The sequence below is a fragment of the Epinephelus lanceolatus genome, chromosome 8 (genome assembly GCF_041903045.1).
Source record: "Epinephelus lanceolatus isolate andai-2023 chromosome 8, ASM4190304v1, whole genome shotgun sequence".
Taxonomy (NCBI): Eukaryota; Metazoa; Chordata; class Actinopteri; order Perciformes; family Serranidae; genus Epinephelus; species Epinephelus lanceolatus.
In genome coordinates, this window is record NC_135741.1 from 36,059,020 (window position 1) to 36,085,731 (window position 26,712).

The 26,712-nt window shown below is 40.8% G+C and overlaps 1 protein-coding gene across 2 annotated transcripts in view; it reads right to left on the reverse strand.

The window, feature by feature from the left end:
* LOC117257925 (plexin-A1-like) overlaps window positions 1-26,712 on the reverse strand; it is a 351,734-nt gene that overhangs the window by 26,588 nt on the left and 298,434 nt on the right. Inside the window, exons 19-23 of one of the 2 annotated variants that reach the window (XM_033628343.2) lie at window positions 22,646-22,789; window positions 14,259-14,493; window positions 7,900-8,042; window positions 1,847-1,944; window positions 1,000-1,158 (exon numbers count right to left, since the gene is read on the reverse strand). In XM_033628343.2, coding sequence (XP_033484234.1) covers window positions 1,000-1,158; window positions 1,847-1,944; window positions 7,900-8,042; window positions 14,259-14,493; window positions 22,646-22,789 — 779 coding nt within the window. Of the gene's footprint in view, window positions 1-999; window positions 1,159-1,846; window positions 1,945-7,893; window positions 8,043-14,258; window positions 14,494-22,645; window positions 22,790-26,712 lie in introns of both variants that reach the window. The other variant, XM_033628342.2, reaches the window with a different exon arrangement.

Consider the following 26,712-nt stretch of genomic DNA (forward strand, 5'->3'; position numbering starts at 1 on the left):
ATCGAAGTCTGTTCATTTTTTGGGAGCTCCACTCTCCTTCACGCCATTCGGTAGACAACTTTTCGTGGGATCATAGAGAGCCTAAGGAGGTCATGGCTATATAAAATTTTTATTGGTTTTGGGTGAACCTTCTCTTTAATTTAACACATATAAAAGACTAATAGTCTCCATAATGTGTGTTTTCTTCAAACCACAACAAAAACAAACAAAAAAGCATAAAAAACCAATGCACTACATGTCTTCTGGGAAGTCTTTTGTTATGCTAAGCCTCTTTACTTGGAAACTTAATGTGATGGTTTCTTGAACTCTCTGCAGTACGTCCCAGTCAAAGGACTTCAAATTAGAACAACTCATGTTTATGAGTTCTGAAATGGTTCTGAATACAAATCAACTAATGTTTAATTAAACTTCCACTTAAATAAATTTACATTACAAGAATATTTCAACCGCCAAATGATTATTTGTATATCAATTAGTCATGCTGTGTTTCTCACATACCTCCATGGTGATCGAAAAAAATCCAAAAACTGAGAAAATTCTTGCTGAACTGAAATAAAAGGGGGTCTGGGTTCTTAAAAACAGCAAAACTATATCAAAATGTCCATTTACAAACTTTCACACAACTAGTACAGTAAAATCCAAGTCTCATTTATCCAGTTGTATCCTCAGTACTTCCTACACACATGCATTTCTGCTAAGTATTCACTATTTTAAACACTTGTCAGTGTGTGAGACTGTTTATGTGAAAGTGTTATGAATAGTAAGGTTTTAGCAGATATGCAAGTGTTTGGGAGGTACTGAAGATACGACTGCATGAATGAGACTTAATGAGACGATTTTACTGCACAAGTTATGTGAGAGTTTGTAGTCAGATGCTTTGATATAGTTTTCCTTTGTTAAACATGGTACCATTTTACTTTAATTCATCAAAAATGTTCTGTTTTTGGATTCATTGCCATAGAAGCATGTAAGCCTAGTCTGTGTTTGTTTCTTCCTCACCTCCTAAGCAGCAGCTTGGGATGGTTTTTGCTCTCTAGGTTTCTGTCTATCAGGTCTGACAGCAGCTGTTTCAGGACCCCGGTGGCGTACTCCATCTCCCCCTGCAGGGCTGTCATGATCAGAGATGCCACGTTGCCTCGGTCCCGCATTGAAAATGACCTGCAAATACAATGAAATGCTATTATAAACATTCTATATTAATGTTTCACTAAAGCTTTTTGCAGCTCTTGTTGAGTCACGTCTGAAGCTGCTCCACACAATACATGTGATCCATTAACCAAATAACAACTTATTTAAATATTAATGTGCATTTAATCTTAATCAAATGGTGTCTGACTCAGTTTTGCCATAAACCATTTGGCTAAGTGCTTCAGGGTAATTTTAGAGCTGCTAAAATGTTTTTACTCTGTTTATCAATTTGCCTCTTCTGTCCTAATCAAAGAGCACAGCACAGCCTTTCATGTCATATTTGTAAAATTAAACAGGCGATAAAAGCACATTTTCCAAAGCCACCCCCACCCCCCCAGAACAATTTTTTTATTAGTCAGTTTTTCCAAATGTACAACAATGTTTGTTCCTGAGGAAAAAAAAACACTTTAATTTCATCAAAATGAAGCATCAAGCATACAGTGCTGCATTTACACTATTCTATTCCCATGGCTGGAAATATCATCTGGGTAAAGCTTTAATTTTGCTTTAATATATTCATTTTTCAAAATTGGTAGACACTGTTTTTTAAATAGTAGAAATCCCTCTTGGAAAAAACTGATTTACTGACAACTAAACTAATTTACTTAAAACAAACAACAAAATGTATATCTTAAAATATAAATAAATAAAGAGACACCTCTGAGCCTCCAGGGTCCGTATGAACGTCAACAGGAAGTGCTTCTTCGTCAGCAGCTGGCCAAACAGTGTCAGTGCTTTCTCAACATTCGCCTGGACCTGCAGGAAGACACAGAGACAGACAAGTCACAACAGAGAAAATGACAGTGTGTAGAGCAATTTTCTGTATACAGACATCTCTGTTCTTTATTGAGGAGCATGATTTTTTGTATTGATGGAAAAAACTGCCTTTTACAATCCTCAGTCTTCCCAAAGAACTCACCCTAAATCTGAGTTGTAGACATTAAGGCCTATGTAAAAGCAGGATTTTGTGACATCACAAGTGGTTTGGAAGCAAGCTGTCTCCAGGCTACACTGAGAATGGAGTTTTGGTAAAGTACGAGACATCTTGTGTCCAGAAGTTAAACTTTTGAGTTAAAAACACTTATATATTCACACATTGTACATTAGATTATTAAATGTATTTAATGGAAGAGACATATCAGACATAACTCATTACTCAAATGTGTTAATTAATAAGTGTCAATTTTGTTAACAAAAACTGTGACAAAAAATGCCAACAACTTTTTTTTCCTGACTAAGATGAGACATTGACGAGCTAAAAAAAGATCTTGGCGAAATGCATGTTTGGTGGTGGGCTAACAGACCTTCAAAATGCATGACATTTTTTCCCTAAAATTATGTGCCTAGTCTATCTGTCAAAATGAAAGCAATGTCATTGGTTGAAATAGTTCAGGATGTGTACAGATTCCTAAAATTCCAGCCATACATATGATGATGTCCCAAAGTTAATGACAACAACATTATGACTTCAATGCAAAAAGGGTGTGGTCAGAAAAAAAGGAATAGATCTATGGACACCCTTTCTTTATAATTCAGCAGAAAAGAAAACACCAGGCCGCTTTCACTGAAAAACAACCATGGGGTCGATTGTGTAAGTATCTTATTACGACCCAAATATGAGCAGGAGCAGAAGAGGAAGTGACGTGATGTGGCATAAAAGGCGACAAAGTCCGCGTAATATTGTTCAAATATTGAAGAAGCATGTACAGGGTGGTCAGTGGGTCAAAAAAACACAGGACCTTTACCCAGAAGACCAGCGTTCACGTCCCAAAGTCAACATTGACTTCTTTAAATAAAAGCGTACCCTAGTATGCTAGTATGTGTAGCATGCCATGCAAGTGATATATGCAATGTGTTGTGTGTGACTTACTACTCACTACATAGCCCACTATATATTCACTTCACATTTTGTAGTGCTGTCCAAATGTATAGCGGGAATTACTATATCCTACATAGTGGACTTGAAGTATCACACAATGCATTGTAAAAGGTAGTGTACAAGCGATGGTCACTAAGTACGCAATATATCCCATAATGTATTGTGCAGAAGGAATGGATGGACTGTTTGGGATGCACAAAAAAAAGATCATGAGGAAAGAGAGCAGCCCGACCACAACTTTTTGTATGTTTAAACCTATGATGACATGTTGGATTTTGTTTTACCAGTTTCTCTGCCATGTAATAAATTGTCAAATGAGTAGTCAGCCATTGATATTTGTCTAGTGCTTAACATTATGTACAGAGGAGGGCTAACACAAGCTAACGTTAGCAAGCTGGGTTGCCACTTGACATGATTTGTGCCGTAATGGCCAACGTTGATACAGCATGTTTTAATTATTGGACAGCAATGACGTAATTAACAGTGCAGAGAAAATAACCCAAGCAGTGTCTGAAAGTGTTTTTAATGTTGCAAATGAGCTCACTATATAGTCCTATACGCAGAATTTCCTTTATAGAGGGTAGAAAGTAGTGAAGGAGTGAATGATTTCAAACACAGCCATTGTCTTTCAGTTTGAATAGTCATGGACTCCTATGAGAAACTTTTGTGTGCAAAATTAAATAACACACAAGATAAAATAAAGAGATAATATGTCACTCAGTGAAGAGAGGTTCTCAACAAATCTGCGAGCAGACTTTTGTTTTTTCCAGCTTATGATGAGCTGAGATTGGCTTGTAAACAGTGAGGTGATTGGCTACTCTCTCTCCCGCTGCACTGCTGTGTGCTGCTTTCTGAGTGTTTCTCCGCCGTTGCTCTCCAAATGATTTTAGCAGACAATCTGACATAACTGTCCTCTTGACACCAGGGGGTGGATGGGTCATAGCATCTTCCAGCTGAATATCGATAAGACGAGAGTTTTAATCATCAGTCCTGACTGAGTTGCACGCACACTTCAGCAGTCAAGGCTCCCTGTGTACTCCAACTTGTCTTTGTTTATGACTTTAGGTTTTGGACTCTTGCACTCATGTATGAACTGATCACTCAGGTCTGTAAGAAAATTCTGACTTCTCCAGTCACTTTCACCACTTTGCTGAATCAGTAATATTACTTGAAAGCCCTTAACTGAATCTTTTAATAACGCTTCAATGGCCATCAATGGCTGTCCCAGGGAACTCTAGACATTTTTAGAAAGTTCCTTGAAACACAGAAAAAAAGCCAAAGTCTAATCAGACCGGCCTGAACCAGCCTAGCATGGGAGAGATTCCTCTGCCAAATACAGAAGGGACGAAAGAGATGGAGGGGAGGGAAGAAGCGTCGAGGCATGGCAGGATTGTGTGTGTGTCAGGCTTGGTGACAGAGGTGCACCCTGCTTGTTCCACTGGCTGGCACCTGTCACTACTCATCAACAACACACTAAACCCCCTAAAGACGCCTCTCGTGTCGCTCAGTCGCTCCGTCTTCCTCACCGCTCTAATTCTCTCCCTCGCACTCATTGTTGACTGTTTCACATCATTGGTCTTTCTCCCATTTTAATTTCTCCTGCTCTTTGTCTTTGTGTGTCTCTCTAACACATACACTCACAAACACACATCATTTCCACCTCTTTCTCCCTCTCTCTGTATTGTCATCCTTCTGTAACACTGTAACATCTATTCTTTCTTCCTCCAATGTGCCATAATAAAGTGTCTGGGCCACTCTCTAAAGTGCTAAATGAGATTCTCGGGCCTCCAGGGTGGATACTGAGAGTGATGTGTATGTGTGTGTGTGTGTGTGAAAAGAGAGAGTGAGAGCAAGAAAGAGGGCAGAGAGGCAGATGGATAACATGTACGCACTGCACGCGCAGAGTCTTTACCGAATTTAAAAGAGAGAGCTAGGATCTGCAAGACTGTGAGTGTGTGTGTACATGCACCGCGTGCAGTGTGTGTGTGTGTGTGTGTGTGAGAGAGAGAGAGAGAGAAAGGGAGAGTATAACTGGCGTGTAGTGTGGCTGTCTAGCTTAGGGAAGAGAGCAGTCACACAGAGCAATAAAGCTAGGAGCGTTGGTTTACACAGGCCATTGGATTACACCGGCAACCCCTGGGGGAAATACAGAGGGAAGGGGAAGGAAGTCTAGACATAACTATAAAATACGTAAGATCCCTTTACCTCTGCCTGCCTGACACTTCAAATTAAAGGTGGACTGTATTTGTATCAGGGGACATCTTCTCCACAGTGTCATGTTTCTAGTCCTCATTTCGATTTGCCAAAAAAGGCCAAAAAAAGTGAGAGAATGTGATATTTTAAGATGTCTCGGGCTGACTAGTTAATAAACTTGCTGGGCATATTCATGCGAGACACTTAGCAGGACTTGCTTTTTCAAAGGAAGAGGACAAAAACTTCAGCTGATTTGTGCATGACGAAGATGTAAAGCTTTATAGAGTAGCAGTTTAGGACAGGGCTGGGTTCAGATCGACAGTTCCATTTTGGATCTGGCTCCCATTAGGGCTGCATCTAACAATTATTTTCATTGTTGATAATCTATCACTTATTTTCCCGATTACTCGCTAAGTTGTTTAGTCTATAAAATGTCAGAAAATGGTGAGAAATGTAGATCAGTGTTCCTAAATGACCAAAATGATGTCCTTATATGTCTCGTTTTGGTAGCTTTCTAGCCCATGTTGACGGCCTCCTTTGCTGGTTAAAAAAACATCACTGACAGCATATCATATGGACTGTATCTAATCAACCTAATTTCCCTAACAACTGCAATGAAACATCTGGCTGATGTCTCGTTAAAGCTGGTGTGTGTACTTGGCCAACCCAACCAATGAATGCAACTACTACTAGCCAATCAGAGGCTCTAATGAAAAGATTGGTTTTCATGAAAAGAGACGGCACTCTACAACAGGTTGTGGACGGGATGTTTTGGTAACTCTTCTCTTGAAAACGTTCTACCTGATCACGGTTATATAAAGAATGAGGACAGTCACTTTTACAAAAAGTCATGTTTGAACAAATTTGGACTAACACGCTCAAATTAATTCAAACATAACTCATACTGCCCCCAGCGTTGTCTTACTCTTTAGTAATGTCTATAAGATTCCCTATGTGGTGTGATATAACTGCACTATGTGTCTTGAAATTGTGGTGTTACTTGGAATTAAAAATCCTGGCTCCACTTCTGTCATGATCCTGAAAACCTTCTACAGTGGGCCATGTATCCTTGCATATAAATCTTGCTATCTTATTGGTGAGGGCCTTCTGGCAAGGCTCCTGAGGAGCGTGGTAAACAGTAGTCAGTCAGACGAGGTCTAGAGTTCACATGGCACATCATATCAATATTTAAATCACCTTTGAGAACAGATAGTAGAGCAATAAGATGTAAAAACTAGGTAAAATCTCTTTTGCACATTTAATCAACATTTCATATTTTATGCCCCTGTCTCATTTTTTCAGGTTGTATTTCCAGGCTGTGAACATTCATGACACTCCAAGTGAAAACTTGAGGTGACTGCAGAATTTATAGTTTGTTATTTTCAATATTCAAAGCTTAACACGGTTAAATTCAATAACAAAATACTGTTAAATTATGTGACAAAACTAAATGTGTCTGCAAAAGTGATAAATCAAATAATGAGCGACTCCTGTCGGTTGAGAACTTCTAACCTTGCTGTATTCTTCCAGATTTTGCATTATAAGTCATTTTAACTATATTAGTTATAGTGTTATGGTCTCTGCTGGAAACCACAACAGGCTTTTTCTATATCCAAACATATTACTGTTGTATTGAAGTAATCACTACTGTTCCTTCCAGCCAAAAATAAGAGAGGATGAATCACGAAGAATGAATCAAAAAAAGACGTGGCAGCTATGAGACCGCCTAGAGGGCATTTTTTCCTTCTTCTTCGAGGAATATAAATCCACTGTCTGGATTAGAACGATTAAATGAAGCTGTAAAAGGTCAAACAAATTATTCCTTGACTCCAAAAAGTCAGTGCTCCAATCAAAGTCAATGGAGCAGCACCAGATTCTACATCTTAATGATACTGCTGATTACAAACTTGGCTCCCTGGTTTCCAGCTTCGGAGGAGAGTAGTTTATGTTGACACGCTATTGATTGTACTTTCCTTAGTCTCAGCGGTAAAATGTCTTTATAAATCGGGTGCACTATCTCCATTCAGCTGTGTTGGCAAGGTGGTTGCATGTACTGGCTTAATTAATAACTTAACAGTGATGTATAATGCAAGTAAGATTCCTAGTAACCCTGAATCTTATTTCCCCCTCTCTGCCCTAATCCCTCTTCCTTCATCACTTGCTTCGTTTTTGCTATGCACTCTCCTTTTACATCTCTTTATCTTCTTGTATGTCTTATGTATCATTTTTTTTCAGTCAATCCTCACTTTAAAACTCTGCTTCCCTACATCAAGAGAATATGGTGAGCGTGTGTCCCACAAGATCACACTAATGATGATACTGAGGCTCTTGAAAAGTCATTTGCATTCACTGTGACAAGATGAATCCATCAACACGTAAGTAAAGTATAGGTTATATGATAGCTCTTGCCTTACAGCTTTTGAAGAGGTCTGTCTCTGATGAAACCTGTCATGGAATAATGGCTACAAGGGTAGTAAAGCTGGAGGGACGTATTCATGTCATTAAATCCAAATTTCACTACTTCTTCGACCTGATGTTAGCTTATTAGTGCAAAGGATTACTTAGTTCGACTGGAATGGATTATTTATGGTGAGTTTTGTTTTAGTTTTAAGCTCGGTTGGTGGTGTACTGACCCGTACCTCCATCTCCTTGAGCACAGGGTGGTCCTCAATGCCTGGAAACAGGACCCTCATCGCATAAGTCCGATAGTCCAGGAAGGGAATCCCAGCTCCGTCCAGCTCTTGGGTCAGCTCGTGGATGTCTGTCTGAAGCTCAGCAAAAGCTACAAAAAATGGACAGAGAGAAGGTGACAGGATGAGGGATGGTAACCAGACCAAACAACAGCAACTGTACATCATATTAGGTTGTGGAATCACATTAATCATAGACACTGCCAAGTGATTTTAATCATGTGTGAATTCGTCAATTCCATAATTCATCTAAAAGATCTGCTGGCAGACCCTCAATGACATTGCATTATCGACAAAATGGTCCAATTTATGGGAACTGACCATTGTTCTGATGGCTCATAATATCAAATCCCCAATAGTCGGAAACACGTCCTATTGGACCGAAAGCCCATTATCCCGAAAACATACGTGCATTGCTCCAAAGGGCAATTTCTCAGCATCGGACAGGACATCATCGGACTCTCCAACTGTGGCGAAGGCATGACCCTGCTCTAGTCTGCCTCTGATTGGCTAGTAGTAGTTACATTCATTGGTTGGGTTGGATAGATATAGGCATAAGGAGGGTTAGAGTAAGAATATCAAGATAAGACAATTGGAGGCAGAGTAGGGCAGGTCATGCCTTTGCCAAAGTAGGAAGGTCCAATGGCATCATTCTGCATAACAATTAGCCATGTGCTTCTGTTTAGGAAGAGGACATTTGCAGCAATGCACGTTTGTCTCTGGGATACCAGACTGTCAGCAAATGGCCTTTCAATCCAATGGGATTTTTTTTAGACTACTGGGACTTCAGAAATATGAGCCATTGAAACAGTTGTAGGGCATCCAAATAACAAATCATGTCTAGTTCTCAAGGTTCGGGCACAACAGTATTTAAAACGGCAAAACAACGCAATCAGTGGGGCTAAGTAAATTCAACATTGGTGAACTCTGACACAGAAATTCACCCTGTTTACTAATAGCAAATTAGAGAGCAGCCCATTGAGGGAACGGAGACATGGGGAGTCCTAAATGAAGGAAGCTATCGTTGTGCCATCTTGTTTTATTCACCTTCCTATGCCAGAGCTTAAACTGCTCCATGAAAAAGACATGGTTTTTCAGCGGTTAGGAATAAACTGTACAAATATATTCTTTAAATAAACAGTGCCTTGCCAGCAAGGACTGTCATTGTTGAATTTGAAAGTAATACATTGAATATATCTATATATCTATCTATCTATCTATATATATATAAATAACATTGGTAATTCCATTTTCACTATTTATGAAAAGCAGAAGTTGGAGGGTAATTCAGTAATTCTATGATACACAACTATGATGATGAAAGAAGCCCACAAAGGCGGTAAATAAAAGAAAGAAAGACGGCTGAGAGAATACAAGGATAAGCAATTCAGTTAATTTTAGTAAAGGACACATATTAGCAATGTCATTTCTCTACAATTCTGCATCTAGCTTTATTTTTGTGGGGGGTATACATAAGTCCTGAGATAACACTTAAAGGGGCTCTTCGCAATATTCACAGATTCTAAGTGACACGGTTCTCAACATGGAGGTGGCTGAGCCAGTGACTAGCAGCTCAAGGTGTTAACACTATAAACAGCGCTTAACAGAGTTAACAGTGTTAACCAGGGGAAACTGGAGGGAGGGCACTACGTTTCTTCACAGTCGCCATCCCATTGTCAGCTGTAAATGTCATACGAGCACAGTGCAAATTTGCATCGATGAGCTAGCCAGTGGGATACACACTTGCCCTAACATGGGTGTTATGTGTGGCCGGACAGGCTTGGTACAACAAACCACAGAGAAGCTCAGATTATAACACACACAGAGGGAGTGTGACTTCATTTCCTGTTCAGAACTTCATTACTCCACTATATCTTTACATAGCCAGTAGTGGTTTGCTGCTTTATTAATGCTCTCAATGTTTCATACAGAACCTAAGAGAAAAAAGACAGGTCTGAAAATGTAGTGAACTGAATTTAGTCCTTGGTATCTTAGCCCTAACAAATTCAATCTTTGCTTGTCCAAAAAGAGCCAAACATAATGAAATAAAAAGGGAAAGCTAGCTCGGGGAGAGAGAAGCAGAACAAGCAGACAGAAAACAAAGTTCCTGGAAAGGAAAGTCAATTAATTGCATGAGTGGATAATTATTAAGAGAGCGACGGATGAGTTTTCATGCATAATTTCTCCCAGCTGTTATTGGACTGTTTGGTTCACAAGAGAGATGGAGAGGAGAGGAAGCAAAGAAGATAAAGGGAAGGAAAAAAAGAGTCGTGAGAAAAAAGACAAGATTGGGAGGTAAAGAAGTGAGGGTGGCGAGGGAAAGGAAATTCAGAGGACATAAGTGATTAAGCCAAAAACAAAGAAGAGAGAAAGAGAGATCAGCAGGTAAAGGTCAGAAAATGTGAAGTAGAAAGTAAAGGAGAAAAGAGGCAGAGCAGAAGAAGCAGAATAGGAGATAAAGGTGAGAAAAAAGATGCCAGCAAAGAAAAGGCTTCTATTTTTAACTTCCTTGTCATCTGAACTCTCATCCCATCATCTGTCATTAAACAATCTCTTATTTATTGTTCAAACTGTAAACTCTTCAGCTTTTTAAAGGGCCCAGCATTATGTAAGACAGGGGAACCATATTATGATTTCTGATTGGCTGAAACACCTGTAAAAAAACACATCAAGATAATTCAAACATAGTTTAAAGTGAGACTATAACCTTGGCTGAACTGAAGCCACTGTGGCCATAAGCAGTTGAAAAATACTGAATTTGTTCTCTGAAGTTTTTTTGGGGTATGTTGCAAAAGCATCATCATAAGATGGAATACAACCACACAGGGTTACGGCAATATCAATCTAAAGTTTACTAAAACAAACAAATATCAGCCACAATAAGCTTCTGGTCATACCAGACCATGTAGGACTGCAACAGCAAATTTTCCTGAGTGCATTACATTGAACATGAGTGCATGTTATCTGTTATGAATTCATCTTTTCATTTGAAGGAGGGAGACAGAGTTATTTCATCTCTCAAAAGATACGTGGTCTTCCTTTAAAGGCCCTGACACACCAAGCTGACAGACGGCAATCAGTGTTGGGCTGTGGGTTAGTGTCTATTGCCCTAGTCTTTGCAGTGTATCCTGCACTGTTGGCTCTAATTGGCCCTTGTAGGCCCCCTGTCTATAATGTTATCCCTTCGATAGTCTGGCGACCTGTCCAGGGTGTACCCTGCCTCTCGCCCAATGTCAGCCAGGATAGGCTCCAGCCCCCCAGTGACCCCTAACAGGATAAGCGGTTACAAAAAATGAATGAATACATTTTCAGATTATTTTTCTTTAGCCATTGAGTTCTTTAGCAGAGACATTTTGTGATGGTTTGCCTTGTTCCTTCAACATTGGATTCTGTTGTTAATGTGCTAGCTAGCTAACTAGCGTCATAACGGTCTTCTGGTTTCCCTTTTTGAATGGCAAATTCAGACTACTGCCGTCTGCTTGTGTGGAGAGTTACTTCCTTACACACAGGCGCAGGACATGTGTGCTGATTGGGAGTCGACTGTATTCCCTGCAATGTGTTCAGGTGCAACTTGAGACACAGGAGACGTGAGGTGATATAACAGTCGCCTTTCATTGCAGCTAGCTCTTTGAAGTCAGTTTGGTGTGTCTGTGCCTTAAAAGTTCTACTGCTAGTTGAAATAAGTGCACAAGTTATATTCAGCTACCCATAATAGCCACCCTAGATGTTGTAATTTTCACTAATAAAACTAACTTTAATAAAACTCATGACAGCCTTAAACATAGCTCTTTTATTTGTGCGATTGTACTATCATGAAAATGCACTATGAGGATTTGTGACAAAAAGGACTAAAATCATCCTAATGTTATAGTACATCATTATCCCTGTCTACAGCAATCTGAATTACAAAGGTGTGCAGAGCCAATAATCCAGGAAAGACAAAGAGACGCACACCCATTATGATGCCTGAAAAAGTGGAGAGATTCCCCAATATTTAAAATCTACTCGCGGTAAAATCAGGAGCACATAAGTTATTTTCATGTAAATTAATATTTAATTGTCACCTGTTGCTATGACATGATTCTGGTTTCATGTACAAAAATTTCACTGTGGCTGCTGTAAACACAGTATCTATCTAGTGGGTCTTTCCTGGGAAAATCCTCATGTGTGTCTGATTTGAGTACACAAAGACAAGACCTCAATCTACACAGAGTCTGGGAAGTGAGGTGTAAAAATGCCACAGCACTGAGTGTGCTTACAAACAAAGCTTTGCCCAGGAATTTGTTTGGAAGCCCATTTGCGCTTTGTTTGCTTTTATACGCTCATAAAATGTCTAAAAAACATCTATATTACCTCCCCTGAACCAAAAAGTGACACTTGCCAGTCAGCAGTTGTCATTTCTAATGTGCAACTAATCATCCATGACTGCTAATATGCTAGTTTGGATGACTCTGTACGGTTCGATGTCTACTTCTAACGGATGACTGAACCAGACGTCCCCTGTCTCTTCCCCTGAAGACTCTTAGAGCGAAGCCAACCTCACGCACACACACTGACTTTTGCTATCACACACACGCGCGCGCGCGAGGCGGACCGCCCACTTCATCTGTTCCTCCGCCCACACACACTGTCTCGTCTCTATAGGCCAGCTGGGAGTACAGCAGGCGGGGCGGGGTGGGAATAAGGCCATGCTTCATTTCCTGGAAAACTGAGTGCTTTTATTTCTATTGACTCCAACACTGTCTGGTTTCTCTTTGAGGGGAGAACAAGGTTTATACTTGTGTTTTTTTCTTGAAAAGGACTAATGTTTAAAATGATACAAGGTGAGAACACATTTTCTGAAAATGTCAGAGAGCATGCGGCGATCGCAGCAGTTTTTTGGTTTGACAACTGATCCTCGGCAGCTGATGGAGCTCTAACTCTGTGTCACGGCTGTAGTGTAATCACATTATAACCTTGTACTATGACTGTGTGTGTCTGAGTCATTATATCGAGTGTAAACACCTGGGCTGTCCTTACATCAGTCATCTACACTCTGCTACCAAAAGCTCCCTCTCAGCCTGTACTGTCCCTTGTCCAAATGTTTCTCTCTCATTTACCTCTCACTCATTTTACCTCTCATTTCTGTGCAAACAACCTCCTTGTTACTTTGACCTCATATCGCCTCTCTCACTTTTTACCTCCCAGTGCTTTGTATGCTCGCTATCTTTTTCTGAAGCTCTAAATTTTCACTCGGAGGTACGGACAGATGACTGACATGTCAGCACTGTCCACCACCGTCATCAAAACAATATATTAATGTGTGCATCATGTCAGTATGCCGATGTGGCAACATCATGCTGTGCATACAGCTCCATTTGGTTTGCCTCCTGACTGCATTTCTGTCATGATGATATTATAAATGTCAATAAACTGGCTGCATCATTTTATATAAGCCCTGCATTTTTTGTAAATAAAACCCTTTTCTATTTGCTATGACTTAGCTATGACACGGTTATGCATCTGCCTCAGTAAACATACCCTGCAGAAACCCTGTTGTCAGTGATGACGGCAGCATCCCGCTGTTATTGATTGCATCTCTGTCTGCAGTTTCATTCAGAGTTCTCTCCCTCCCTACATGTTTTCTTTGGCTCTTTCATTCCCCTTTGGCAGTCGAGTCTATAGAAATGTCCTCTAACCTTGTTCAGTCTGCACATTCCATACCATGAAACCTCAATCTGCTTTCTCGTCTTCTATAGTTGCACACTCACTTGGCATGGCAGACTTACACAGTCCAATCAGTGTCATAGCCAGTGGCTTGGTTTTTAACCTCAACCACTCAGCTAGGATGCTGGCGTCCTGGGCTGACATTACTGTCTTTCTGAGACTGTAGCGGGTTCAGTTTTAAAGCTAGAGTGAAGATACTGGTATTGTATGAAACTAGACGGCTGAAAGAATACATCAGTACCAGGAAAAGGGGTTAAATAATGCTCCAAAGTAAGGCTAAATTGTGGCGAGAGACAAACTGGCATGACCATTTTTACAGAAGTCCCTTGAACTCTCACCTCAAGATATGAATAAAAATGCCATTTTCCTTATGCAGTACAAATTTCTACCTACTGTATTTGAATATTTCTGCATAGTGGCGTACACTAATGATCTGCTATCTCCCCCTAAAGAAACTCTGTCACCCCTAAAGAAAAGAAAAATGGGTCTATGGTGGGGAGGAGTGGAAGGAGTTAAGCTAGTTTACTCAACATATACCCTATCTAGATACATCTAGATAGTTCAGATGTATCTAGTTCACACACACTGTTTTCATTGCCTACCTTCTTTACACTCCAGGGCCACTCTGGACTCCAGGTTGTCCATCTGGAGCTGCAGACGTTTCAAGGTGCGGTCAGCGTCCCTCGACTTCCTTTTGTAAGCAATCAGCACAGCAATTATGACCAATAAAAGGAGGCCGCCTCCCCCTCCGATGCCGATGATGGCAGGAAGCGTCAGCAGGCTGTCCGAGTAGATGTGAAGAGTCCCGGGGGAGTATTCAAACCCACCAGCACGAATCTAAACACAAACATACGACTGATTTTTAATGATCAAAGGAGAAAGTATTCACATTTGTTACGTGACTCTCAGTACTCAGTGCAACCTCTCTTTTTCTGGTTGCCATGGAGCAGCTGCAATATCAGAACTGAAGGTTCAGCACATTGCTCAAAGGCAGCTCCACTACAGGAAATAAAGGAGAGGAAATTGCTACTTATTTACATTCCCCTACCAAATTCTCTTCAGCCGGTCAGAGGATTTGAACTATCACCTTCCAGACCTACTTTAAAACAGGCAGCGGTAACTTCTCCAGCAGCAGGTGGTTTGAGAACAGATGAGGTGGTCTGAAAAGATCGAAAGTTGGTGGTCTGATGAAAGCGAAGTTGGTTGACCCGATTTCTACCACAAGGATCATTAAATTTTCATCTGCTCTGTACTCTCACTAAACAGGCTGATCTTTGACAGGCTTATACTGGGGGGAGGCTTACATCACCTCGACTGCTGTGAACATTTCTTGTAGGAAAGGTTTTCAAGTCCTGCCTTTAGGGGAGCAGCTTCAGAGGGTTTTGGTTATAAAGATCTCACAAGTTAACTCACTCGGTCCTTTGAGTGATTTACCTCCTGCTGCACACTCTGCAGATATTTAGGCCCAGTATTTGGGTTTCAAGTTAGATATTTTGTCTCTAACGTCCTCATTTATCACTGTCAACTTTAACAAACTGATGTAGGTCAGAGAGGGAACGCTGTATATATGCACAAGGTTAAAGCAGTGCAGTGGAGGTAGACACAGACGGTGTTAAAACCTTACACACAAAACACTGAGGACACCCAGAACACACACACACATACACACATCATACTCACACACAGTATAAGTAATCAAACAAAGTAATCACCAGCATTTAGATCTCTCCCCAAGGAGCCTTGGTAATTATGGGAAGTCAAACACATGTAATGTTTTTTTTCTGTCTAACGACATTTACATAAGCGCAGTGCATCTCTGAGAAAAAAAACACACACACAGCGCTGGAATCCATCAAATCAAGCTATCCACAAGGGGGGTTGATAACCGATTAAAATGAGGTGTGATTATGCACTTTGAGGCTCTTGCAAGTACACTTGCATGTTAACATTATCAAAGTCTGATTTAAAGAAATAGAAAGCCTGTTGTATCAATATCAATGTGGGCAGTACCTACAAATTCAATTTGCAATAGTAGAGACAATTAGATTGGCTTGTATAAGATTAAGCAGACAATTAGCTGCTTGGACATGATCAGGCTACAAAGGAGGAAGTTGGACTGAATTAACTTGTACAGAAAAAATACGCCAACTGTAGTATGAGTTTTGATAGGTTGGGTTGCTCAGGGACAATCTCCTACTCAAACTGATTATTTAAAGAGTTTGCAGGCCAATTTAAAGACACTAATGAAGTCTGTAGAAGCTGATGCAGCCTCGCGTAACAAATACAAGTTTCTTAAACCCAGTTCAGACCAAAAAAATGGGACAAGACAAAATTGGTTCAGAACATAACAGGAAAAGTTGCAGCAGTGTGAAGTGGCTCATCTCAGCTCGACTCAAGCCGGCTGATAGTCTCACCTGCAACACAGTTTTCAAGTCACCAGTGGCTGGTTTTATTTTAACAGCTAATCCGTTTGCAGTGAATGAAGCTGGTAAAGTCAGTTACAAACTGTCAGCAGAAAGTGTGTTCACTTGCTGCGGCATTGTCTGACAACAGCTCTCCGTCCTCGTCAAGCCTGTGTCTGTCTCATTTAAATGCCCGTGGCTGTCGACACGTAAGTCGGGCTCCTTTCTTATGGTGTGTCGTGTGGGATGGTGGGCCAATGCTGCTGCTGGCTGTATGTATCTCACACATACTCAAAAATACAGTCATTACTTGTACCTGAAAAGCCTGAAGTTAGAACAAATGTACAGAGAGTCATTGCTATGGAGACGATACACCGTCTCTTCTAGTTGCATTGGTGTAAACTGGCAGGTGTTCAAACATTGCAGACCAGCGCATTACAAGAAGTTGCAAGTTGGTCTGAACAGGGCTTTATATTCCATAGTACAGACTGCATTGATGTTTTAATGGCATAGCTGTCAGGCTCAGAGTGGTGACTAACTCTTCACACGTTAACCTCTGTCTTAAAGTTGCTTTAATTACTTTATTTCTATATTAACAATGGTTTGTGTAATGTGATAGGAGTCCCTCGTCATGAACCCATCTCTTTAGTTCCCCTCGGCTCACTTGAGCCTTTTCGCATCTTTCAGCACATTATTTTAGTTGAACAGCCCGCAGCTTTAATGTTTGGGTTCACTCTCACAGCTCTCATGGCCACCCTCCACCAGCAGCGGGCAGCTGAAAAAGCTCTGATAAAGCTGCTGTATGCTACTGGCCCAGCACCAAACAGCAGACAGACAAAGTTTGCAACTAGCAGGTGAACATAGTGGAGTATTTAGCATCCAAAGAGACAGATATTTTCCTCAGGAGACTACAGCAGATGTATAAACAGGGTGAAGATTTGATTTAAATTCATAATGCAGCCATGTGGGAAAATATGTCGTATGTCTTGTTGTACCCACAAGTGAGGAAGAAGGTTTGGATGATTGCATAATCACATTAAAATCTATGCTCACATATTGGATGCACAGTAGGCCTTGCATGCAAAATGTATCAATAAAACAGGGCATTTGGAGATGAAGGGTTGGTTTATTACTCCTAATATTCCCAATTATAATGTGTCGTCTAATAAGAGGTCACTGCTATATCTGGTATCCTATCCTCAGACGACTTGAATGCAGCATTAGTACAAGCGATATTAAGTTGGTGACACATTTTCTAGGCATTTGTCTATTTTTATTCTCCTGACAGACGGAAGGACTGATGGAGGAACTTAAAAAGCTGAAGGCCAAAACAACAAACAAGTTTCTTCGAAAACTCAAGGGAGGCACACAGCTGCCAACACACAGCTGAGCATCCGAAGAGACACACAAAGACACGCTGACACAGTCTGTACACCCACACGCACACTAAAGCACACGCACACACACACAAGCCCACTATGTCTGGACACCCATTGAGGTCCCCTGTATGTAGGTCATTCTACATGGGGAATATTATTGTGCTACAGCTGTGTCCTTCTCTGCAGCGCTACGCACAGCACATGCAAAGACAAAGATGTGCACATAAACACAAACATGGGAGCGCTCACGCACATGGGAAGGAAGCCACAAACACTCGTACGTGCAGTAACACACACACACACACACACACAGCAGAAGAGATCGGAACAGACAGCTCTATTTTTTCTTCGGCTATTGTCAGACGAAGGACTAACTCCACCACCCCCGCCAACACATCGCATCGCTTCGATATTCAACATGACATTTCATTCAAAAAAAAAAAAAAGAAAAAGAAAAAAGAAAAGGGGGTAAAAAAAAAAAGGAAAAAATAATCCAGTTCCACCTTGGAACTGGCTGGTTGCGTTGAGAGCTATCATATTGAATTACATGGATGCGCTGTCAGTGGCTTTCGAGGTATATTGGCTGTAGCTAGAGGGGAGTAAATGTCATAAAGATATAGTGAAATGACTGTGAGAGGACATTGGTGATAAGTTTAAAGGGAGTGGGAGGTGGGGGGAGTTGAGTGGGCGTACTGGCGGTATATTCAGACAAACATCCAAATATATTCAGAGTGAGTGCTGCGTCGCCTGGCTGAGGTTTGACCTTCCTCAGTACAGATGCTCCAGGAGCTAGGCGGTGATTTTGAAAGTCTGCTCCAGTCAGAATGAATCAGGGACTTCAATGTGCAGTCTGATGACAACTCTGGACAAGTAAAGCTGAATGGTTGGCACGAGACGCATTTGTAAGCTTGTTCTTTGACTTTTCTCAGTGCTATCTCCCACTGTGTCATAACTACAGAGTATATAAAACTCTAGAAACAACAGTGACATCAACAGTATTCACACTGTGAGTGGTGATAAAAAAAAAAACTAGTCCCAGCTTGTGACAATTCACATAGAAAACAGGAAATATAACTCGATGATGTGGCAAAGACTTCCCAGAAAAATGCAACTTGCAGCTTGGATTTGCTGAGAGTTGGACAAAATTTGCACATCAGAAAGGTTTATACAGTGAACGAGGTTCCTGGATTAGAGCTTAGAGACAAGCTTAGCGTCTGCGTATCAGTGGCATCCTGGAGAAACAATTCTATTCTTAATACCACCTTTAATGTTTCTGCACAGCTTTAGGACAGAGCCCCACTGGTGACAGTGCCTTGTCATGGACATAAACTGTAGCAAAAGTGGAAACTTTTCTTATCATCATTTAACTCTCTGTTGGCTCACATTCAGTTTATATGCTACTCTTATTAATCCTGAGAAGTAGGTTTGTATATATAGTGGCATGCAAAAGTTTCGGCACCCCTAGTCAAAAATTATTTTTCTGTGAATAGTTAAGTAAGTAGAAGATGAACTGATCTCCAAAGGCATGAAGTTAAAGATGACACATGCTTTTCAACATTTCAAGCAAGATAAGAGTATTATTTTATATCAATTTTAGAGTGAAAAAGGGAAAGGAGCACCATGAAAAGTTTGGGCACCCCAAGACATTTGAGCTCTCAGACAACTTTTATTCGAGTGTCAGATCATCATTAACTTGTTATGGCTATGTTTTATTCACAGTCATCATTAGGAAAGGCCAGGCGATGCAAATTTCAAAGCTTTATAAATATTGTAACTCCTGAAACCTTGTCCCAACAATCAGCAGCCATGGGCTCCTCTAAACAGCTGCCCAGCACTCTTAGGAAAACCACTTAGGAAATGGCAGTTAACAGGAACTGCGGAGGTCAAGTTGAAGTCTGGAAGACCAAGAAAACTTTCCGAGAGGGCTGCTCGTAGGATTTTCAAACATGCTAATCAAAACTCAAAGAACAAAGATTTATCAGACTCTGGAGTGGTGGTGCACTGTTCTACTGTGCAGCCACACCTGTACAAATATGACCTTCATGAAAGAGTCATCAGAGGAAAACCTTCCCTGTGTCCTCACCACAAAATTCAGCGTCAGAAGTTTGCAAAGAAACATCTTAAAAGGGCTGATGCTTTTGGAAAAAAGTCCTGTAGACTGATTAAGTTAAAATGGAACTTTTTGTACGCAATGAGCAAAGGTATGTTTGGAGAAAAAAGGGTGCAGAATTTAGTGAAAAGGACACCTGTGTTACTACAGTAAGTACTGACCATGCAGGGTGCCCAAAGCTTTGCTTCAGAGATTTTCCTTTTTTTGTCATTTTGAAACTGTAAAAGATTGAATTAATAAAAGCAATCTTGCTTAAAATATTAAAGAAATGTGTCATTCTTAACATTTTGCCTTTTGGAAATCAGGTCATCTTTTACTTGCTTAGCTATTCACAGTAAACAAACTTTTGACCAGGGGTGCCCAAACTGCATGTAACTCCATTCCAACAGTATATTCCAAAAACACAAAACAAAAAAAAATCTACTTCCCATGTTAGAACAGGCAAAACAGCAGGTTTTCAACAAAAAGGAAGCACAATATTTGCCTTTAATTGACACAGTGTGCAGCTATCACCACCAGTAGATCAGGTGGGCAAACTTGACTGAGATGAAAAAGGTGACAGAAACGGAGCCCCTGTAGGAGTAGGGGGATGCCGGAGGGCAATTTTAACATGTAAGAGAAGCATTCTGGTGCACTCTGAGATGAAAACAGGGGAAAATAAATATGTTTTCTGCTTTGGGATTCTTCCAAAAGGTTCCAAAAAATCTAGACAGTGGCACACTCCCTGCCAACCCATCACCCACTGTGCAGCAGTAGGGTATACTGGTAGAAAAGATTCCCGCACACTTACATCTATGTAGTGTTTCACTTTATTCAGAGCTTTGGTCTGCCAGACCTTCATCAGAGAGTAAATGTTTCAACAATGGACAGGCACCTGAAGTTACAAATCCCATTCTAATCATATGCAACACAGCTGTGCACAACCCTGGTGGAAGAAGCTCCACCTCTTGGAGATTGTAGGTTTTAAGTAATGAATGGAGTGCTGTGAGGCACACAAATGGAAGCCATACTTGTTATAAAATACAAACATACAAATAGGGGTGGAACACAGTGAATACAGAAGAAAAAACACATACAATCAAAAGGTACCCTATAATCTTACTAAACTGTTTCATCACATACTGTATATGGGGGTTTGAAAGGGTTCAGGCTTAAGCCATCACAAATCAGGGATCCCCTGATCTATAGAACATTGCAAAACAAAAGTAGAACAAAGCTCCATAGAGGGGTATCAGTCCAGAACCATCATGCACTATAGACCCTAAATTCTATAAGAAATAAAAGCATAAGCATAACACTCATATCAAAACCCACCATTACTAAGAGGTGGAGCTCATACCATCAGAGTTGTGCACAGGTGTGTTGCATATTGCCAATGATTAGAATAGGATTGGTTGCTTTTATGTACCTGTTGTACCCATTGTTGATTTAGGGATGCTCTGATATGGGTATGAAAGACTGAATAAAGTGAAACACTGCATAGATGTAAGTGTGAAGAAATCTTTTCAACCAGTTTGGACTCATTGATGTTTCCAGCAAATTGCTGAGATTAAGCAGGGTGGAGCCGTTATTGTCCTGCTGATGTAGACTATGAAATTTAACGTTATATTCTACAGCATGATTTTAGCACTGGGATTATTAATCGACCAGTGAATTGACAACTATTCTCAGAGTCAATTATTCATTATTACAAATACAATAACTTTGGATTTGGGGAATGGCAGTGAAACAAAACAAATAATTGGAAGACGTCATCATGGGCTTTGGGAAAATATGGAGAACATTAAATGGTCGACAAAATAACCAACAGATTGAGAATTGAATAAAAGAGCCTTAATTGAGTCCCCAGTGGTTTCTGACTTTTGGCCGGTGCAAAGACTTCAAGTGCTTGTCGTTGCCCACTTCTCCCCTTTACTTGAATGGCTCAAGGGATGCTGGCAGTGAAACTCCACTGACATGCCTGAAGTCGCACTGACTATTCTGCTCTATTCCACACAGTCTAAAAACTTGCTAAATGTGACAAAGTTTGGGGTAGAATTCTGGGCTAAGAGTCAATGTAGGGAGAGATGCGTGGAGCGGCGGTGATGAGTGGGGCTTCGATTAGAGTTGAGTGTGGATGGTGGATTGGCTTGTGGATTTACTGAGGGTTAGGTACATTGTATTTTGTGTACTTTTAAATGTCTGCACCATCAAAGTGAAGCTAATAAAAATACATGAAAAATGGAGACGGCACTGAGGGACTTATAAACCTCTCAAATCCGAAACCAGCAGCACCTGCAGCGAAGAACTGCTGACGCCTGCACAGCTGTTGATGTGGATACGCTTCAGTGGAGAGAAAGAAACATGGTTTTCAATCTGCAGACATGTCTGGAGGTTCACTGTGGTCATGTCGGACACGTTGGGTGAATAAAAGAATGATTTCCCTGTGAACTGCGACATTTCAAACACTTAATGGATTTAACTTGACACTGAAGTAGTGCAAAGTCTGCAGATTTGTTCTTTGTGTTCTAAATATCAGGGCTCTGGTTCCTGAAACTTTCACTGCCTTACTTTCAGCAACAGGCTAGCTGAAGGCCAATGAAGATCAACATGTTAATTAAGCGTTAAATATTTAACAGCAGCCTTGGTGTGCAAGCTCAATGGAGCGTATCCCGGATCTGTCAGAGGAAATTGTTTAGAAAAGACGCAAGGGGTTATTCACATAACTCAACAACAAGGTTAGAGTGACATTATGGGCTGAGATTGTCAGGCTAGAATGTTTTCATATTCATAAACATGACTTACTGGGTCAGTGTGGATATACCAAGTAGAACAGGTGGTATTTCTTTGTCCTTTTATAAACTGCTTTTTGAATAAATCCCACAAAGTGAAAACTGACCCAGCTATTTAATGAATAAGACAGAGAAGAAATAAAAACATTGATTAGGAGAGAAGTCTACCATGAAGGTCTCAACCCAAAATATAGAGCGAGTTCTCTGTCAGATAATCCATTCAATGCATGCTGGTCTAAAACAGGGTGAAAAAGTGCATCATAGAGTCAAGTCAAAGTGAAGTCAGGTCAAAATGTCACTGATGGAGAAGAGGAGTCGTGATCTGACCGTGACTTTGTGTTGTCCGGTGAGGTTGGGCCATTCACACAGCAGCTGGCTCTCAGACAGGGTGAGGACGCAGGGAGTCTCTCCAATCAGCACCGTGTAGTTGAGGCGGCTGTTACCTGGAGCCGCTGGGATCAGGTTACGACCCTGAACACAGACAGAAGGAAATGTGGTGAGGAGAGGGGATCGGCTCATTTACGCAAACTTTTTCATGCAAACTACAGAGTGTGTGTTCATCAGGATAAAAGAGATATGTCACCCATTGTAACACTGTGCTTTTGGACACCAATGGAACTGCATGGCTTTGGATACACAAACACACACAATACAATTAATAAGACAAGTTCACTGATGGTTTTGGTCCTTTCATTGGGCTTTTGTTGACAATTAAAAAATATAAAGTAGAGGAGCACTTGGAGGGCGCAGTTATCACCAAGGCCAAGTGCTCTATCTCCAAGTGTTAACAAAAGCAAAAAATAATTTGAGTATCCGACCCTTGATTCAGATATCAATTCTTCCTCGGCCTACGCTACACCCTTCCACCAACTATCAAAAGAATTTGGCTAGTAGTTTTTTTTTCTGTAAACCTGCTGACAAACAAACAAACCAGACACTAGAGACCACCTTGTGATGAGGTCACTCCAGCCAGAATACAGCAAACCGCAACTTAAACGAATGTGGGCCAGGGGCTTAAAGTAGCAGGGGTCAATGGCCCCTTACTTACGTCATACCCCCTTACTTAGTGCAACTGCATGGACCACACCTGTCTTGGAGTTAAGCCTTTATTGTGATCTCACCTACACACCTGTAGAGTTTCATTACTGCTTCTTGCACAGTTGTAACACTGTCATTTTGACAAAAATATGTCCATAAACAAACAGACATACGAACACCTGCCAGAATACTCAAACAGGCTTCTGTGGTAGTTCCTGCAACAAAAGGTGTCACCAGGATTCAAGCAGCAACCTCTGGAGAAGGAAAATGAAGCCAGGGTGGTAGGGCCAAACACCTCCTTTGCTGAGGTTAATATCACAAGACGTATCATTTAAATAACAAATGTTTCTTTTGTCCTTTGCAAGCTTGAATTGTTTGCAACTGTAGGATTGCTGATACTCTGTTCTTCTTCATTTGATTGTTGTTCACTGTATGAATTGTGGGTTTTCCGATCAAGTATTCTATTGTAAAACAATTCTGATAAATCAACTGGAAAATAAAAATAAAACAGGGCGAAGAGGAAGGCAGAAAAGTGTATAATGCATGCTGTATATAATACATAGCGGCAGTTCGGAGGCACACCAACTCTGCCCCACCAACAGTCTTTTGTCTTCTGTCCACTAAACTGAATTCCACACATAAAGTCTGTACCCGAGGTGTGTAAATTCTAACATTTGTCAAATTCTGTTCCAGCTTTTCATTTCAATATCAAGTCCACTAGTTCCAATTTGACACACACATTGTCTGTGATGGAGGGGAGGCAGTTAGCGGTGTGAAAAGAGGGAACTCAAGCAATAGCAAGAAAACAAAAAGCAACAGGGGGAAAGATGAATACAAAGAAAACAAGACAGAGAACGTGGCAAGAAAACATCAGGAGAGCGGGCGTGAGGAGTGGAGAGAACGGAGAAAAGATTATGAGAGTGGTAGAAAAAGATGAAAGGAATATACTCTGAAGTGAGAAAGAAAATGGGAATGAACGGAAAACAGAGCTGGTGAGTGAGCTGGCTAGACGGAGAGACGGAGAGAGAGAGGAGATAGCTGCCGTGTCTCCCGCTGGCTTAGCAGTGGGACGCAGAGACAGACTCCGTTTTCCAATCCCATCGTCTCTGCGGGCCGCCACCCAGCCCCGCTCTGCAACCCTGTAAACATGCATCCCATTCCATCTCGCAAACTCACACACAGACTTCTCGCCACACACACGTAGAGTTCAAGCAACACATGCACTCAAGTTGAAGCCACACATGGAGCTGTTGCCACACATACACACTACAGGCAACAAGCATCATGCGGGGACACGCTCTCAAAAACACACAAACACACACAGGAAAGCACTCACGAAACACCCAAGACCAGATAAATGTTTTTTTTTTCTTTCCCTTTTGCAGTGAAAACACACCCAACACTTCAGATGAGAAATTAATTGCGTGGCGAGCGCAGTGCACGCATCTCTGAGAAATGCAACCCCCACATCCCCACCCTGCCAAATTGCATTTTTGTCCATCTCATTAGCGCTTCCAATGGGTAGGCAGTTCCACCAACAAGCCAAGCAGGAGATTTGGCAATTACTGAGAGGCTCTTTGCTAATAAATTATCATTTAAGAAATAAATTACGACGGTTATGCTGCTTTCAATCTCTTCATGGGAATAAACAGCGTAACACACTCTCTGTGATAACACAAGAGATAGTCAAGGCAAATTCTAGCAGAGGATAAAAGCACTGAATTCAATGCAAATGTAAGACATCAATGTGACACTGATCTAAAAGAAATGAATATTATATTGTTCCTTTATTGTGCAAAGTGTGGACTCATGAAAGATGAAGTGTTCTACACTACTTACACTGCACATATGACATCGTGTCAGCAGTTAGAAATTGTATTTTCACCCCCTCAAGTTATTTGCAGACACTGATCCACTGGTTGTTTCAGTTAATTTCACATTAGTAATAGCACATATATATATTCCCTCCAACAGCCACTCCAATTCCTCTCCAATAACTCTTTGACTAAATATTTCAGGTGAGCTCAGTGAGATAACACGACACATACACACGACTCAGGAATTGCCAATTAATTTCATATACTTATGTCCAATCACTGTTAATGAAAATGAAAACCAATATAATCCAAATCTCCTGGACCGTGGGCCTGTGTGCTTCCACACTGGCCCTTCCAGCACTAGAAATTAATTACACAAATTGAAAAGACTGTTATTTAAGAGGGCTCGAGGCTGCAGAGGAGGACGTCAGTCAAAGAAGTTGCTGTTAGTTACTGAAGGAAAGAAAGTGGCCTTGAAAGGTGTGGACTTTTTGCTTTTAGCTTTCAATTATAAATTTGAGAGATTTTTTTTTACACCCCCTCCAAGAGACCTTGTAAACACATTTGAGAGCTTTTTTTTCCCCACTTCGTGTGAGAATAAAAATGCCAGTGAGTGTGTGTTTTATGTATGTGTTGGTGTATGTAGACTTTGCCATTATTAATACAAGATAAGTTCAATATGTTTGAGATTCTTGTAGTTGAACTGAAAGTAGAAAAACCTTGGGAGAAAAACATCTACCCACCGCTACCTAAAACCTAGGTTTGAATAAAATATTTAGTATGTATGTACAAGTGCGCACACACACACACACACACACACACACACACACTCTGTATCTGTGATGTGTTTATGTGTATAGCTAACTAGCTTACTACCTACAGGCCAAAAGGACACCACCAACAAACTAGCCTGTGGTGTTTCTCCACTGTGTGGAAGCCGGTCTTAGATACTGGAGTGAAGGGTAATGTCAGCGGCTCTGCTTCACTCTTTATTGGATTTGGGGAAGCTTACACAGCCAGCATTACCAAAGATAGTGTTGAGTTTGCCAAACACATCGATTAGTCCTCATCCTAAAAGCCCTTTCTCCTCTAATGTTAAAAGTGAAACTGGTCAAAAACATAAACAAGTGTGTAAGCTCAGCAGCCAAGTATAGTTATGTAAGAACAAAATAATACTCTGAGCTTTACCACAATATAAATATTGCAATGGTCTAGCTCTACACTGCTACACAAGACCAACGCTGTTTTTTTAATGTACATCTTCTACACAAAGATTTCCCTGCAACACAGTCGGAAGCAGCTGTTAACTTAATGCTGGAACGGACCCGCCATCGGGTAGACAGGCTAGGCAGCGGCTACCCCGTCTGGCTTGTAAATCACATTTTTTAAACCAATATTTCATGAGATAAACTTTTATTTGAAATATTACTGTTTATCCCCATTCACTGTGAATGCAAGTCAAACAAGCATGCACAGTTGGATCCCTCAACATTAACGTCAAGGAAGCACAACTCTTCTCTGTGCCTTTTCACATAAATA